The 18,871-nt window shown below is 38.5% G+C and overlaps 1 protein-coding gene across 1 annotated transcript in view; it reads right to left on the bottom strand.

Moving 5' to 3' along the window:
* The window catches only part of TTC6 (tetratricopeptide repeat domain 6), a 193,727-nt gene that overhangs the window by 42,282 nt on the left and 132,574 nt on the right, over nucleotides 1-18,871 (bottom strand). The window contains exons 15-20 of the mRNA XM_055556203.1: nucleotides 18,459-18,628; nucleotides 15,270-15,390; nucleotides 13,727-13,877; nucleotides 10,859-10,941; nucleotides 9,869-9,945; nucleotides 9,064-9,224 (exon numbers count right to left, since the gene is read on the bottom strand). Of these exons, the coding sequence (XP_055412178.1) occupies nucleotides 9,064-9,224; nucleotides 9,869-9,945; nucleotides 10,859-10,941; nucleotides 13,727-13,877; nucleotides 15,270-15,390; nucleotides 18,459-18,628 (763 nt within the window). The remainder of the gene's footprint in view (nucleotides 1-9,063; nucleotides 9,225-9,868; nucleotides 9,946-10,858; nucleotides 10,942-13,726; nucleotides 13,878-15,269; nucleotides 15,391-18,458; nucleotides 18,629-18,871) is intronic.

Below are 18,871 nucleotides of genomic sequence, written 5' to 3'. Positions count from 1 at the left end.
CGTGCCTGGCCTATAAGCAGGTATGTAAGTAGGCTTACACAAATGGACTTTTGGAACTGTAATTTCTAAATTCTTTTCTTTTTTGTGAAAATTTATGTGAGTTTAATCTATGAAATAGAGCCATACAAGACTAATTTCTAAGTTCTAAAGGGTATTTTCTCATACTCTTCAATCAGACTTCAATTTATAGACCAGTTTATGACCAGTTGCCTAGTAAGTCTCCTGAAGGGAATGCTGGCCAGCTGTTATGTAGTAAAAGTTCTCTACTGACAATCTCTGAGGCGGTTTTAATCACCCTTTATTTTGTTCTGCTGTGCTCTCAAGGAGGTTCCATTGACACAAAAGAATAAATTAACATCAAAAATTACCCATTTAAACTATTCCACCAAAACAGTTGAAATTCATTAATGAAAAAAATTCAATTTCCCAGATAAAGACAGCTTTTCATAATTACTGACTCTGTGTATTAATCCATATAGAAATGCAGATGCTTATGATTCTTTAGCCCACTTAATGACATGAAATTGCTAAAGAAATGATGAGGTTTAACTTTGATATGCAGTGTCCTTTGTGCCCACCCTTGGTTTCTGCCACATATTTACAGTCTATCTCAACATTCAGTGGCTCAGCTGGTAAAGAATCTGCCTGCAAAGAGGGAGTTGGGAAGATCCTCTGGAGAAGGTAACAGCTATCCACGCCAGTATTCTGGCCTGGAGAATTCCATGGACTGTATAGTTCATGGGGTTGTAAAGAGTTGGACACGACTGAGAGACTTTCAACATTAAACACAAGACCTTGCTACAGAAAAAAACACCAATCAACTTCTCAGTTTCCCTCCTTTTTAATTTTCAAAGTCCCTCTATCTTCTTCATTTCCATCTCTTTCTCTCCTGCCTTTGGATGGTTTCTTCTTCTCAGAGCTAACTCCTTAAGCTGTGCCTTTGACCCCAACTCATCCCCATAGAAGCCTACCAGTTCCTTCCACTTTTGAATCTCTGCCCCTCCATTGTCTCCTTGACTCCCTACAGTCTTCCATCACATTTACTTTAAAATGAACACATCTTCACTTCTTCCTGCTTTCTCCTTCAGCTGATGTCCCACCTCTCTTTCCTTCACTACTACAGAAAGTAGTGGTCATCCTGGCGAGGTTTGCAAGGAAGGCATATTTACATTCTAAACACAATACTCTGGGGATAAAAACTTTGAAGAGTTATAAGACTATTACATTAAGTCAAGCAAACTAAAAATATGTTCTGAATTAGAACTAATGACCAGAGAAATAGAGAAAGGAAGTGGATTTGAGAGACATATTTAGAAAGTAGAACCAAGAGAACATGACTATTGATTTGGTATAAAGCGCAAACAAAAGTCACCTAAGATTTCTAGCAGAACAATGTCAGGGAGGCAGAGAGGTTAAAGGAAATTTAGGGTTATTCCCAAGAAGGAATTCAATATCATAAAGGTGTCAATTATCCCTAAAATAACCTGGAGAGTCAATGCAGTTCAGTCAAAATTCCAGCAGGATTTCTTGTTGCTGTTGTTTTTATTGAGGCATAGTGGCAACCCACTACAGTATTCTTGCCTGGAAAATCCCACAGACAGGAGCCTGGAGGGTTACAGTTCATGTGATCACAAAGAGTCAGACACAACTGAACGACTGAGCATGGATATTTACAATAGTGTTAGTTTCTGCTGTACAAAAAAGTGAATCAGCTATATGCATACATATATCCTTCCCTCTTGGACCTCCCTCCCTCCCACCCCTATCCCACCCATCTGGGTCATCTTAGAGCACTGAGCTGAGCACCCTGTGCTATACAGCAGGTTCCCACTAGGGTTTTTAATGACTCTTGACAAGCTGAATTTTAAATGTGTATGGAAGAGTAAAGGCTAAAAAATAACCAGGGATTTCCTGAAAAAATATGGTGTGATGACTTGCTCTACCAGATGTCAAAAATTACAATGAAGCAACAGTAATTAAGACATTGTATTATTAAGCCAGGGGTAGAAATATTGACCAAAGGAACAGAATAGAAAGCACAAAATCAGTCCCTCACATACATGAAAAGCTACAACAGGACAGATGTACTACTTAAATCTTTGATTGAGGAGAACACTTCAGTAAATGATACTGGAACATCTGTGTATCCATATGGGGAAAATTGAAATTTTATCAATATCTCACATTCAAAAATATCTATTTAAGGTAGAGAGAGATCTTAAACTGGAGAAGGGAATGGCAAACCACTTCATTATTCTTGCCTTGAGAACCCCATGAACAGTATGAAAAGGCAAAATGATAGGATCCTGAAAGAGGAACTCTCCAGGTCAGTAGGTGCCCAATATGCTACTGGAAATCAGTGGAGAAATAATTCCAGAAAGAATGAAGGGGTGGAGCCAAAGCAAAAACAATACCCTCTGGTCATAGAAGTAAAGTCCAATGCTGTAAAGAACAATATTGCATAGGAACAAGGAATGTTACGTCCGTGAATCAAGGTAAATGGGAAGTGGTCAAACAGGAGATGGCAAGAGTGAATATCGACATTTTAGGAATCAGTGAACTAAAATGGACTGGAATGGTCGAATTTAACTCCGAGGACCATTACATCTACTATTGTGGCCAAGATTCCTCTAGAAGAAATGGAGTAGCCATCATAGTCAATAAAAGAGTCCAAAATGCAGTACTCGGATGCAATCTCAAAAAGGACAGAATGGTCTCTGTTTGTTCCAAGGCAAACCATTCAATATCACAGTAATCCAAGTCTATGCCCCAACCAGTAATGCTGAAGAAGCTGAAGTTGAATGGTTCTATAAAGACTAACAAGACCTTTTAGAACAAACACCCAAAAAAGATATCCTTTTCATCATAGGGGAATGGAATGCAAAAGTACAAAGTCAAGAGATTCCTGGAGTAACAGGAAATTTGGCCTTGGAATACAAAATGAACCACGGCAAAGGCCAGCGGAGTTTTGTCAAGAGACTTCTAACAACACAAGAGATGACTCTACATATGAACATCACCAGATGGTCAACACCGAAATCAGACTGATTATATTCTTTGCAGCCAAAGATGGAGAAGCTCTATACAGTCAGCAAAAACAAGACCGGGAGCTGACGGTAGCTCAGATCATGAACTCCTTATTGCCAAATTCAGACTTAAATTGAAGAAAGCACGGAAAACCATTAGACCATTCAGGTGTGACCTAAATCAAACCCCTTATGATTATACAATGGAAGTGACAAATAGATTCAAGGGATGAGATCTAATAGACAGAGTGCCTGAAGAACTAGGGACGGAGGTTCGTGACTTTGTACAGGAGGTAGTGATCAAGATCAACCCCAAGAAAAAGGAATGCAAAAAGGCAAAATAGTTGTCTGAGGAGGCCTTACAAATAGCTGAGAAAAGAAGAGACATGGAAGGCAAAGGAGAAAAGGAAAGATATAAGCATCAGAATGCAGAGTTCCAAAGAATAGCAAGGAGAGATAAGAAAGCCTTCCTCAGTGATCAATGCAAAGAAACAGAGGAAAACAATAGAATGTGAAACTAGACATCTCTTCAAGAAAATTAGATACGAAGGGAACTTTTCATGCAAATATGGACTCAATTAAGGACAGAAATGGTATGGACCTAACAGAAGCAGAAGATATTAAGAAGAGGTGGCAAGAATACACAGAAGAACTGTACAAAAAAGATCTTCATGACCCAGATAATCATGATGGTGTGATCACTCACCTAGAGCCAGACATCCTGGAATGTGAACTCAAGTGGGCCTTAGGAAGCATCACTACGAACAAAGCTAGTGGAAGTGATAGAATTCCAATTGAGCTATTTCAAATTCTAAAAGATGATGCTGTGAAAGTGCTGCACTCAATATGCCAGCAAATTGGGAAAACTCAGCAGTGTGCACAAGGACCGGAAAAGGTCAGTTTTCATACCAATCCCAAAGAAAGGCAATGTCAAAGAATGCTCAAACTACTGCACAATTGCACTCATCTCACACGCTAGTAAAATAAAGCTCAAAATTCTCAAAGCCAGGCTTCAACAGTACATGAAACGTGAACTTCCAAGTACTTCAAGCTGGATTTAGAAAAGGTAGAGGAACCAGAGAGCAAATGCCAACATCCGTTAGATCATCCACAAAGCAAGGGAGTTCCAGAAAAACATCTACTTCTGCTTTATTGACTATGCCAAAGACTTTGACTATGTATATCATAACAAACTCTGGAAAATTCTTCAGGAGAAGGGAATACCAGACCACCTTACCTGCCTCCTAAGAAATCTGTATGCAGGTCAAGAAGCAACAGTTAGAACCAGAGATTGAACAACAGATTGGTTCCAAATTGGGAAAGGAGTACATAAAGGCTGTATATTGTCACCCTGCTTATTTAACTTATATGCAGAGTACCTCATGTGAAATACCCAGTCTGGATGAAGCACAAGCTGGAATCAAGATTGCTAGGAGAAATATCAATAACCTCAGATATGCAGATGATGGCTGCATGGCGCAGGAGTGGCAGCTGCGCAGTGCAGGAGCTACCCCACGTCCAAGGTCAGGAGCTGCAGCCGTGAGGAGATACGCCATGTTGAAGGTAAGGAGTAGCGGCTGCGCTTTCCTGGAGCAGCTGTGAAGAGATACCCCATGTCCAACGTAGTAAGAGAAACACAAGTAAGATGGCAGGTTCTGAGAGAGGGCACCAGAGGGCTGATAGACTGAAACCACAATCAAAGACAACTAGCCAATCTGATCACATGGACCACAGCCTTGTCTAACTCAATAAAACTAAGCCACGTCATGTGGGGCCACACAAGATGGACAGGTCGTGGTGGGGAGGTCTGATAGAATGTGGTCCGCTGGAGAAGGGAATGGCAAACCACTTCAGTATTCTTGCTTTGCGAACTCCATGAACAGTATGAGAAGGCAAAGAGATAGGACACCAAAAGATGAACTCCCTAGGTTGGTAGGTGCCCAATATGCTACTGGAGATCAGTGGAGACATAACTCCAGAAAGAATGAAGGGATGGAGCCAAAGCAAAAACAACACCCAGTTGTGGATGGGACTGGTGATAGAAACAAGGTCTGATGCTGTAAAGAGCAACATTGCATAGGAACCTGGAATGTCAGGTCCATGAATCAAAGTAAAAGGGAAGTGATCAAACAGGAGATAGCAAGAGTGAACGTCGACATTCTAGGAATCAGTGAACTAAGATGGACTGGAATGGGTGAATTTACCTCAGATCAGGAATCCCTTAGAAGAAATGGAGTAGCCATCATAGTCAACAAGAGTCCAAAATGCAGTACTTGGATGCAATCTCAAAAACGACAGAATGATCTCTGTTCATCTCCAAGGCAAACCATTCAACATCATGGTAATCCAAGTCTATGCCCCGACCAGTAATGCTGAAGAAGCTGAAGTTAAGCGGTTCTATGAAGACCTACAAGACCTTTTAGAACTAAACCCAAAAAGTACATCAAGGCTGTATATCCTTTTCATTATAGGGGACTGGAATGCAAAAGTAGGAAGTCAAGAAATATGTGGAGTAACAGGCAAATTTGCCCTTGGAGTACAGAATGAAGAAGGCAAAGGCTAATAGAGTTTTGCCAAGAGAACGCACTGGTCATAGCAAACACCCTCTTCCAACAACACAAGAGACAACTCTACACATGGACATCACCGCCAACACCAAAATCAGACTGATCATATTCTCTGCAGCCAAAGATGGAGAAGCTTTATACAGTCAGCAAAAACAAGACCGGGAGCTAACTGTGGCTCTGATCATGAACTCCTTATTGCCAAATTCAGACTTAAATTGAAGAAAGTAGGAAAAACCACCAGACTATTCAAGTATGACCTAAATCAAATCCCTTATGATTATACAGTGGAAGTGAGAAATAGATATAAGGGACTAGATCTGATAGACAGAGTGCTTGATGAACTATTAACGGAAGTTCGTGACATTGTAGAGGAGACAGGGAGCAAAACCGTTCCCAAGAAAAAGAAATGGAAAAAAGCAAAATGGAAGTCTGAGGAGGCCTTACAAATAGCTGTGAAAAGAAGAGAAGTGAAAAGCAAAGGAGAAAAGGAAAGATATTCCCATTTGAATGCAGAGTTCCAAAGAATAACAAGGAGCGATAAGAAAGCCTTTCTCAGCTATCAATGCAAAGAAACAGAGGAAAACAATAGAATGGGAAAGACTAGAGATATCTTCAAGAAAATTAGAGATACCAAGGAAACATTTCATGCAAAGATAGGCTCAATAAAGGACAGAAATGGTATGGATCTGACAGAAGCAGAAGACATTAACAAGAGGTGGCAAGAATACACAGAAGAATTGTACAAAAAAGATCTTCATGACCCAGATATCACAATGGTGTGATCACTCACCTAGAGCCAGACATCCTGGAATGTGAAGTCAAGTGGGCCTTAGAAAGCATCACTATGAACAAAGCTAGTGGAGGTGATAGAATTCCAATTGAGCTATTTCAAATTCTAAAAGATGATGCTGTGAAAGTGCTGCACTCAATATGCCAGCAAATTGGGAAAACTCAGCAGTGTCCACAGGACTGGAAAAGGTCAGTTTTCATACCAATCCCAAAGAAAGGCAATGTCAAAGAATGCTCAAACTACTGCACAATTGCACTCATCTCACACACTAGTAAAATAAAGCTCAAAATTCTCAAAGCCAGGCTTCAGCAATACATGAACCGTGAACGTCCAGATGTTCAAGCTGGATTTAGAAAAGGCAGAGGAACCAGAGATCAAACTGCCAACATCTGCTGGATCATCGGAAAAGCAAGAGAGTTCCAGAAAAACATCTATTTCTGCTTTATTGACTATGCCAAAGCCTTTGACTGTGTGGATCACAATAAACTGTGGAAAATTCTGAAAGAGATGGGAGTACCAGACTACCTGACCTGCCTCTTGAGAAACCTATATGCAGGTCCGGAAGCAACACTTAGAACTGGACATGGAACAACAGGCTGGTTCCAGACAGGAAAAGGAGTACATCAAGGCTGTATATCGTTAACCTGTTTATTTAACTTATATGCAGAGTACCTCATGCAAAATGCCCAGTCTGGATGAAGCAAAAGCTGGAATCAAGATTGCCAGGAGAAATATCAATAACCTCAGATATGCAGATGACACCACTCTTATGGCAGAAAGTGAAGAAGAACAAAAGAGCCTTTTGATGAAAGTGAAAGAGGAGAGTGAAAAAGTTGGCTTAAAGGTCAACATTCGGAAAACTAAGGTCATGGCATCTGGTCCCATCACTTCATGGCAACTAGATGGGGAAATAATGGAAACAGTGAGAGACTTTATTTTAGGGGGCTCCAAAATCACTGCAGATGGTAACTGCAGCCATGAAATTCAAAGACACGTGCTCCTTGGAAGAAAAGCTATGACCATCCTAGACTGAATATTAAAAAGCAGAGTCATTACTTTACCAACCAAGGTCTTTTTAGTCATAGCTATGGCTTTTCCAGTAGTCATGTATGAATGTGAGAGGTGGATTATAAGGAAAGCTGAATGTCGAAGAATTGATGCATTTGAACTGAGGTGTTTGAGAAGACTCTTGAGAATCCCTTGGACTGCAAGGAGATCGAACCAGTTAATTCTTAAAGGAAATCAGTCCTGAATATCCATTGGAAGGACTGATGCTGAAGCTGAAACTCCAATATTTTGGCCACCTGATGCGAAGAACTGACTCATTAGAAAAGAGCCTGATGCTGGCAAAGATTGAAGGCAGGAGGAGAAGGGGACAACAGAGGATGAGATGATTGGATGGCATCACCTATTTGTTGGACTTGAGTTTGAGCAACCTCCAGGAGTTGTCCAGGGAGGCCTGATGTGCTGCAGTCCATGGGGTCTCAAAGAGTCAGACACAACTGAGTGACTGAACTGAACTGAGATCTTACATTTGAAAAGCAAAACTTTTAAACTCTTAGAAGTAAATATTGGGAAATAGCTTACAACCCTGGTGTATAAAGGGAATTTTTAAACAAGAAATTTTTTTAATATTTGTATTTATTTATTTGACTGTGTCAGGTTGTGGCATGTGGGATCTAGTTAGTTGACCAGGAATCGAACCCAGGCCCCCTGCATTGGGAGCACAGAGTCTTGGCCACTGGACTACCAGGAAAGTCCAAACAAAAATTTTTTTAAGGGTGTGATAATGAAACAAAAAGTAGATAGTCAACTACATTAAAATTAAGATCCTCTGCTCATTAAAAGACATCATAAAGAAAATTTAAAAAGCAGGCACAAATTTTAAGAGAATATATGACACACATGCCACCAACCAAGGATTCGTACACAGAACTTATTTTTTTCAACGCCAAAAATCAATATGAACAAGACAAACAAAAATGTGTACAGGAAATGGATAGAACAGGAAATGTGAGTGGCTATTAACCTATAAAATGACGCCTCAACTTTCGCTCAAACTGAAAAATGTGAATTAAGACCATAGACAGTTTTATGCACCAAATTGACAAAAATAAAGTTGACAATATCAGTTATCATAAGATGGAGATAAGCAATAATACTCATACACCACAGGTACAAGAATAAATTGGTGGAAGCCTATGGAATGATGTGCCCTTTTCTTGAAAGTCAAACACTTATATCCTCTGCTGCTGCTGCGAAGTTGCATCAGTCATTTCTATGCGACCCCATAGACGGCCTCCCACCAGGCTCCCCCATCCCTGGGATTCTCCAGGCAAGAACACTGGAGTGGGTTGCCATTTCCTTCTCCAGTGCATGAAAGTGAAAAGTGAAAGTGAAGTCGCTCAGCCGTGTCCGACTCCTAGCGACCCCATGGACTGCATCCTCTATGTTCCAGCAATGTTAACAGAAGACATGAAAAAGAATGCTTATAGCAACCTTACTCTTAAGAGGAAAAAGAAATTAAAGGGAATAACCTAAATGTTAATTAACAGAAGAATCAATAAATGAATGGCATGATTTAGTTTTGTTAAAAAAATGTATATATAAGCTGTAATTCTAAGCACAATATAAAAAATCCATTAATGAGTTTAGTAAACATTACTGAAACGTTTTTTACCTTGTTTCTCTTGGCCTTCATTTGAGCTTTTGCTAATAGAGTACACATGGGGACATCAGGCTTATTCAACGTGATCCCATCCAAGACCTGAATGGCCTTGTCATGGTTCTCACAAAATGAATAAATGAGTGCCTGCTGTATAGGACTCAACTCAATGAAGCCTGAAAGGGAAAGAAAGTTTATCAATAACTTTGCCAAGTATCTAGACTTTGATATAATTGTTTTTAGGCAGTCAAGCAATTCAATATTCTGTTTTTTCAATATGAATTTAATAAATCAATATGATACCAAAATCTATTTATTATCAATAAACAATAAAACATTCCAATTACAAACAAAAAAATAATAGTGTAAGCTTGATATAGCCTGTAATAATCTCGGGGCTTTGCAGGTGGTAAAGAATCCACCTGCCGATGCAGGAGACACAAGAGATGTGGATTCGATCCCTGGGACAGAAAGATCCCCTGGAGTAGGAAATGGCACCCATTCCAGTATTCTTACCTGGACAATTCCATAAACAGAGGAACCTGATGGGCTATGGTTCATGGGGTTGCAAAGAATCAAACATGACTGAGCACACACACACACACATAATAATCTCTCACAAAACTCACCAGGTTATGAGGCATTTTACAAATTGATAATATACATGCAAAATTGATGTTTTAAAGTTTCAAAATCCAACTCTGACTTTCAAGTGCACTCTTCGTGCTAGCTATACATAGCTATAGCAAATAGTATAAAAAGATTAAAGAAGTATTTTAAAATTAAGGTACTGTTATAATTTTGCATTGATTATATTTACCTTTGTTCAGTTCTGCTACTTGATAAATAGTGAACTTTGCAAGATCATAGCATCTCATCCTAAGAAGATACTGTCCTCTGGAAGAAATAACATTCTTTCAATCTAAGCAGTTAAAAATAATCTGTATTTTTCTAAAATAAAGATGTTTATATTACTTAAGATCTTAAATTATGTTTATTCACACTTACATATATATGACAAAAACTGTGAAATTTATGAATATTTGTGTAAGTCTAAGTAAGCCAATTAGCATGGGGATGTGAGAACAAAACAATTTAGCAAATGTGAACCTGAAAGGAAAATATTCAAGTCTTTTTTTTAATCAGTATTTAAAATGTTACACTTCGCTGCTGAGAAATTTTAAAGCTAAACACAGGTCAAGGGGACATAAAAAGGGAGAAGTATTTACATAAATTGTTAAAATATGGTTCAAGAGTTAAAACACAAAGCAAGCTCTTATCAGAAAGCACTGTTAGAGTCCATTTTCCCACATCTGTAAATCCACTTCCCATGTTAGTAATTACATTTTTGGTAGTGATAACTCATAATTTGCAATGGGTCCTTTCATAGCAAACTCTACTGGGTCTGAAATACAGTTCAAAGTATCGTGGTTTTTTTTTTTTCCCCCACCAAATTATCCGAGGTTTATACTTGGCACCTCTGCAGACCCAATCAAAATATATTGCCTGACTTTCATGAGATCTGGGGTAACTATCTAACCAGTAACCTAGAGAAGCCTCAAAGAACTTAAACACGAGATAGTTGTTTTGAAACAAGAATAGAACAAAGGGAAAGATCTGCTTATTACATAAATTATCTTAAAATTCAACAAAAACAGTAACTATATTTGACTTGCTGGTTGGGAGACGGCCATTTCTGGGAGATTAAATGTAAGACAAAGAGGTCAGGAGGATCAAGAAAGAACTAAGGATTCCAACAGCTAGCTCAGATTCTCTTATCCCAAGAAGAATTCTATTTCTATGCTCATACCTTATTATATATAATTGGATTCCATCTGGCTGAAGGTGGATAGCATAAGATAACTCTCTTACTGCCTTTTTCAGTTTGTGCAACTGTTGAGTGATAAACAGAAATTTAGCTCATAATAATACTAATTGCTTCCTTTCTGATATTTATTTCCTCCCATTCTTCAATACAGAAATTGTGCAGGAATTCCTCAATGAACATGGGATACAGTGAAGTAAAAAAAACAAAAAGATGCTAAGTCTTCTGGTTTTTTAAATTATCTTTAAGTTTGAAGAATGATTACACAGACCCACAAATACATAGTTTTAGATAAATATGATTATATCATGTATTCTAGTTTCTTTCATTTAGCTTTTGCTCTAGCTTTTCAGTTTTTCTCCCTCAACCATAGCATCTTTTACACCAAACATTACTCATGTTAATAAAGTAGATAGCAAAGGCAGGTAAAATAAAAATTCAATTCCACTTAAAAATAAGAGAGGAAAAACAAGCTTGCACTTAAAGGGTAAAATGAATGAGTGAAACAAAATACAACAATGAATAAGATATGTTTTAAAATCAATATACAATGAAAAGTAAACATTGATTCTTATCTTAATACAGGTTACATGGCATAATCTGGATTTGTACAAATTTTTACAACATTCAGTTCAGTTGCTCAGTCGTGTCCAACTTTTTGCGACTCCAGAACCGCAGCACGCCAGGCCTCCCTGCCCATCACCAACTCCCAGAGTATACCCAAACTCATGTCCATTGAGTCAGGGATGCCATTCAACCATCTCATCCTCTGTCGTCCCCTTTTCCTCCCGCCTTCAATCTTTCCCAGCATTAGGTATGTTACAAAAGGAGGAACTAAACAGATTCCAGCAAAATGAACCTGGGACAACAAATTACACCTCTTACTATGCTGACATGTTGACCCAAATTTATTTGTACACGGAAGAAGGCATACAGAGTGGGTCACGTCAAAAGAGGGAATTCAAAAGGAAGGAGTCTGAGATGTGTTTAATTGTGCAACTTCCGGCCTGCTGCTTCTCAAACTGACTGACCAGGTTGGTGCAATTAATAAACCACCTCGTCATATATTTGCATTGCTCCACCTGATTCCAACAATGGACACATCTGCTGCTGCTGCTGCTGCTAAGTCGCTTCAGTCGTGTCCAACTCTGTGTGACCCCATGGCTGCATGGAGAAGTTCAATCCCAGGAAAGTTTGTAAAGGCCAGAGAATGAGCCTCCACCGTGACTGGGAATGATGGAGGCTCATTCTCTGGCCTTTACAAACTTTCCTGGGATTGAACTTCTCCAGGCAGCATGAAATTAGATTTACCCTCGAGGCTGAATCCACACTGTAGGCAAAGGTATTCTTCTATATACATACAGAGGGTTTGGTTTGTCACTGTTTCATCTACATGGGATCATACTGTACACACTTTATACTCTTCTAAATCTTGCTCTAGGGTATCTTGGAAATCCCTCTAAAACAGCTGGTATAGTCCTAATTATTCTTTTTATTGGCTACATAATGCTCTAGAGTGTGAATACAATGTAATTTACTCAAACATTACTGTGAAGAAATATTTGCCCCCTCACAACAATAAGTCTCTGAATATATGTCCTTACACCTTGGTATTATGCTAGTGCTTTGGTTTCTAAGTATGCTCGGAGGAAACTTCTGCATAAGGCCTCAGCTCCATCTACAGGGAGTGACACAAAAGGGTCACACTCCATCCCCATCCCTTCCCAAAGGGAAACTCTCCCTGGGGACAATGCCAAAATGGCCACAGGGTCATCCACCTCCACCATCAGGAAGGTAAGGACTCGAGTGGGACTCTAGTCACACTGGGTTCTGAGATGTTGACAATGAGAACAGAGCCTCTAGCAAACTCCCAATGGACATGTAGTATGGGCAAGAAATAAACTTTGACTATTTTAAGATGGTGACTTTGAAGTTTTGTCTGTTGTTGCTGTTTTTCCATAGCATAACAGCCTATCTTGACTGAAACCTACATGAGGAGAGGACTTGGAGGAGATGAGGGCCAAAAGGTAACGAGAAGCCAGTTCACATGAACTCTTGCAGACCTTTGGCTTTTGCAGGATATTTGGCTTTTATGCTGAGCGCACAAGGGAAGCTATTGAAGGGTTCCAGGCAAAAAAGTAAAATAATCTGATTTATGTTTTAACAGGATCATTATGCTGTTGTTTTGAAAATACATCAAAAAGGAACAAAGAACAGAAGCAGCAAGACCAGGAGGCTACTGCAATAACCAGTAAGAAATGACAGTATCTTGGACAGGGTGGTTAGTAGTGGAGCAGTAGAAAGGAATATCTGCTTTGAAAAGTAGACACAACCAGCTAACACTGTATATCTCTGGAAAGTCAAATTTGGTTGGAGTCAGGAAGAACTTTTATTATTTACTGCATTGTTTGAATTTTACACTAAGCATACATTAGTTTCTTAATTTAAATAACATGTAAAATTTAAACCAAATTTAAAGGAAAATGTGAATGATTTGGATCCCATCCAGTGCACAGATTCCATTCTAGACAATAAGATTGCAAATGGTTTTTAATTTATTCTTATTTGCATACATATATTACATATATATATTGCTTTCGTAATAAGAAAAAAAGGCATTATTTAAAGAAAATGAAAGACAGAAATTCACACCTCATCAGGAGAGGCTTTATAAGTGGGCTTTTCTAATTAACTGAATCTATTTAATACCTAATATGCATTGCTTATAAATGCACTAGGCTCTGTAATTAGCTGAAAAAGAATACATAGATACATTTTAAATTATACTATTTAACAACTATTCAGAAAATTAAAACTTTTTTTAAAAAATCAAGCATCTCAAACTTTAGATACCTTATTATAGGCTTCTGCTCGACAAATGTAGCTTTGAATATACATAGGGTCATGTCTAATAGCCTCAGAAAAATATGAAGTGGCTTCAATGTAGTTATCCAGATGTAGCAGATATATGAGGCCAATATTTATATAGGCCAAAGTCATGGTTCTTTAAAAAAAAAAGACAAAGCAAAATATTCTTAGACATTTTAACTATTCCAAATGTTCTCCAATTATAAATGAACCTAATAAAATACATACAGCAATTTATTCAAGGGTTCATTCTCAGGGTTTTACTAAAGCAAAGTAAACCAATTAACTACTTTCTATTCAAAATTACAAACACCTTCATAAAATCCTTAATAAGGAATAAACATCTGTAGGATTTATCCTAGGAATAGATTTCCTAAAGTCTTCTTGACTCTTAACAATACTTCACTGTTTTTCACTTACTCTTGACTTACCTTGAATAACAAGCTTAGTTTTCCTCCAAAGCTCTTGCCTCAGTGTGTGTTATACACGCCCTGAGAAAGGGTGTGGGACAATAACAAACAGCACGGCTAGGGTTAAAAGTCTTCCACCGAGTTAACCCAGCTGCTCTTCTGTATCAAAGAAATACTGTTTTCCTCTCTTAGAATCAATTTTCAATGTAGAACTTTAGAAATTGTGTTTCATGCCTCTATTTCAAAATGAAGAAACTACACATCTTTAGCCCAACTTTGTAGACGTCCTGACCCTTTGTCTACTGCCCACTTTCTGGCTTTCTGCAACTGAAACTCACTTCTTTCCCTTCCTGACTCAAAAATACCCCAAAGAAAACCACTGCGGCCACTATGGAGCCATGCTCCATGACCTTCCTAAGTCAAGTTCCATGTTTACCCCAAAGAGGCTAAGTAAGCAGTCTGTCGGATGACACGAAAATGGCATAATTTGTTACCTTTCTGACAACTTCCATTTTAACGAATGCTTCTTTGGAAAGAAGGGGAATTGTTTAATTAAATTCTGTTCTTACCGTCTGGTTTTCTGACTAGCGTATATAACCTTCAGTCTGTTTCTTCCTGAATCTATATTCTAATGGTATTCGCTTTTTTCTTTTGCATTACTAAACAAAATGCAGTCAGAAGTTCTAAATAGAGGATTTCTTTCCATTGAGTCATATATTGTACATTGTAATGATATATCAAGCAGAATATTTTGCCATTATTTTAGAAATAGATGACAATTTTCCATGAACTTAACTTCAAAAAGTTCTAACCTGTTCATCCCCAAACTGCTCTTAATTACTGGTTGATTTTATTATCTATGAATATAAACTCCCCTCAAACCCATTCAACCCCTAAACTTTGCAGAAGCAGCTGAAGCAAACAGATACTGAGAACAGTCCTTATTTTGGAAGTAATCTTATTTTTGAAAGTAGTATTATAATTTTAGGGTGACTTTATATTCGTCTCATTTTTACAAAGCTATTAATGATGAGGGGAGAAAGCTTTTTCTTGCATTTTTGGTATTTTCTTAATTTTATACAAAAGTGAAATCAGTGAGAATGAAAAAGAACACATACCTTTCTAGAGAGATAACGGCTTCAAAGTCACAAATTGCTAGTAACCAAAGTTTCAGATCTGCATAGAGTATGCCCCGATGTAGGAAACAACTAAGATTCTCGTAGCCATCATTTATGAGAACTTAAAAATAAAGGTATATATCTTATTCAGGTTGTGAGCAAACATATCTGAGTTATATTTTACCCTATACTCCTTCCTACAGATTATTCTTATTTTTTAACATTATATAAAATAAAACATATCTATAGTGTAATTCCTTAGTGAATAAAAATAGTACTCACATACAAAAGTATATTTGTTTATAAATAACAATGTGATTATCCTGGTTCACAAATTCATTAGAGCTGGAAGGCATCCTGGTGGTAATCCAGGTAATCCACAAATGAAAAGATTAAGGTCCACATTGCCCATGCAAACCAATGTCAAAGATGGGCCTAGAATCTAACCTCTGATTCACTTCAGTGAACTGCAGTCAGAAAGGTGCCATTACCCTTGATGGTCTGTTATTATCAGGTACGCAGGAAAGCATCATTACTGGCCAAACAACAGGTACAAGCCCAGACTGGGACAGACAGCAGAGGCCAGGCTTATACACATAAACCAGGAAGGGCAGCTCAAAGAGACCACTCCAGTGCACACAGACCTTGGAGTTAAGGCAGGCACGTTGACCATGTACGTCCCAAATAACAGAAGCATAGGGCACAAGTAACCTCCTCTCAGGACTCCAGGTGTGTGGGCCTCGTCAGTGACCAGTCTAGTCAGTCCATCCTAAAGGAAATCAACCCTGAATATTCATTGGAAGGACTGATGCTGAAGCTGAAGCTCCAATACTTTGGCCACCTGATGTGAAGAGCCAACTCAATGGAAAAGACCCTGAGGCTGGGAAAGACTGAAGGCAGAAGAGAAGAGGCTCACAGAGAATGAGATGGTTGGATGGCATCACCAATCAGTGGGCAGCAGTCTGAGCAAACTCCAGAAGACACTGAAGGACAGGGAAGCCTGGTGTGCTGCAGTCCACGGGATCTCAAAGAATCAGACACGACTTAGCGACTGAACAACAACCAGTCAGTCTAGAGGTCATCTCACATTTCCCCCTCAGCTTTCAAAAACATGCAGTGAATTAGGTGAGATTTACACAACATATGATCTACATCTTCCAAGTTTCTCGAGCACATTCTAGCTAAAAAGGGAAAGTTTTCAAAAAAAAAAAAAAGATACATAATGTTCACAGTCTGGGGCACAAATATTCACAGTACTATATTCTGGGAAGTATACTGAGTATAAGCAATGATCACACAGATTAAGTAATCACTTGAAGGTCATTTGACTGCTCAGTTTACAGTATGACTGTCTAACAAGGAGAAAGTTAGCTGCAGTTTGGGTTATTGCTCTAAAAAACAGAAAAATTCCCTTTGGGGGGGAAAAATGTATTAGAATTACTTAACCCCTCTGTGCATCGGTTTTCTCATCAGTAAAATGGAGATGATAATAGTACCTACCTCACAGCATTATTCTGAAGAGTAATTGAGACACTCCCTATATAGCATTTAGAATAGTGCCTGGAAAGTTGTGAAGTGTCTAATGAATGTTAGATATTATTATTAGCTTAGAGAAATATCTTGAGGGTCCATTTAATGAAAGATAAAACTCCTTAGGCTAACCTATAGGAAAGGACTGAGGCCAAAATAAAGTTGGTCAGCTCTGAAAAATCAACTGACAAGGATTTATATTATTATGATAGCCCAGAAAAGAGGGGATGAGGAGCCCAAGACACGGAGAAGAGGGAAATATGAGAAAGCGGCTTTTAGGAAGAACAGGAAGAAAGGGGTTTGGCCAGATGGCAGATGTACAGGGCTGACAGAGACTAATAAAAGATGAACCTTCAGAAATAAAGGTGTTAAAACTTTAATTTTAAATTATCTGTGCTAACTTTATCCAACGACCCCTAAAACATTCAGTAACAGATGGTAACCATGAGAAGTGAACTGGTGAACCAAAACGGAGAATCAGAGAGGAGTAATTAGAGACAAAGATTACAAGAGAAGTGAACAAGAATCCTCAGTTCCAGGAATCGCTGGCTATAGAAGGGAGGACACTAGACTCCTCTCGGCACATAGGGTGGGCTCTGAGTTATTTTATTTGCATATTCATGGGAAGGGTGACTTCAGAAGTCAGATGGACTTAGAGATATCAATAAATGATCATCTGTTATTGACTTCCCTGAACAGCTGTCTATTCTCTTCCTAAGGGTCTAGGGGTTTCCTTAAGCTCTAGATTCTGCCTCATCAAGGATGTTGGGATTCTAACACTTGCACCCAGGTGAACAAAGCCATGTCTGGAGTGTTGAACTCTGGCTGGAAACAGCTGGACACTGTTTACTGAGCACTTATTCTCTGTACAGGATTGTGCTGGACATACTAGTGGACCAAGAATGTACTGGTACAGAGTGAGGTGGAAATGGCCACTTTTAGCTGTTGGCATCCTCTTACCGAGGATTCCCATTTTCAGTTTAAGGGTTACAAAACTCCGAATTTGACTAATCCATTGGCTGGGCCTATGGAGTGAGATTCATCCCACCAGGAAAATTTACTATCATTTTAGCAAGATGACTAGGAAATAGGCCTAGATTTCCAGAAACAGCCTCAGAAGTTCATATATAGAAAAAGATTTCTTTGATATGATATTCTCTCTTTGTCACTGTTATACACACATAAACACACATACAATCACACACACTAAAAGGGAATATTAGAAACACTTTTAGCTAAACTATTATAGCTTACAAGTATAAACAAATACATGTGCTATATAAATATACATTAGTGTATGTGTGTGTATATATATATATATATATATATACTGCTGCTACTAAGTCGCTTCAGTCATGTCCGACTCTGTGCGACCCCATAGACGGCAGCCCACCAGGCTCCCCCGTCCCTGGGATTCTCAAGGCAGGAACACTGGAGTGGGTTGTCATTTCCTTTTCCAATGCATGAAAGTGAAAAGTGAAAGTTAAGTTGCTCAGTCGTGTCCGACTCTTAGCGACCCCATGGACTGTAGCCCACCAGGCTCCTCCATCCATATACACATATTACGTTAGTCATCCCACATTAGTATCCCACTCCATGAAAGTGAGCTGCGGAACCTCAGATTAAATCCCCATATATGTGCCATTGAAGGTGAAGTACCTGAAACACTATAATCCTGTAGCGCTCTAATAGGGTTACTCTTCCTAAATAAGCAGGCTCTATAATACAATGCTAACCAGTTATTAGGATCTAAGTGAACTGCAATAGAAAGATCTTGAACTGCTTGCTTATAAAACTGTCGTTTAAAATATGCTCTCCCTCGGTACATCCTAGAAAAAGAGAAAAATTCATTTTAACACGTACATAAAAATATAAATTTTCTCTTTTTGGCAAACCTATACAACTAATTTTATATTTGAATAACAATTGGTGGTTATTTCCCTTTGCTTCTCAGGAAAGTTTAGTCATAATGTTAACAGCAAAAGAGATATAAACTTTTTATAAATAAATATATATAATAAAATGCTAATATTAATAATGTTATATATTAATTGTATGCTTATGAATTTATT

This window comes from Bubalus kerabau, chromosome 19, assembly GCF_029407905.1.
Source record: "Bubalus kerabau isolate K-KA32 ecotype Philippines breed swamp buffalo chromosome 19, PCC_UOA_SB_1v2, whole genome shotgun sequence".
NCBI lineage: Eukaryota > Metazoa > Chordata > Mammalia > Artiodactyla > Bovidae > Bubalus > Bubalus kerabau.
Note: the sequence above shows the minus strand (reverse complement) of the source record. Positions and strands in the feature narration are given on the sequence as shown.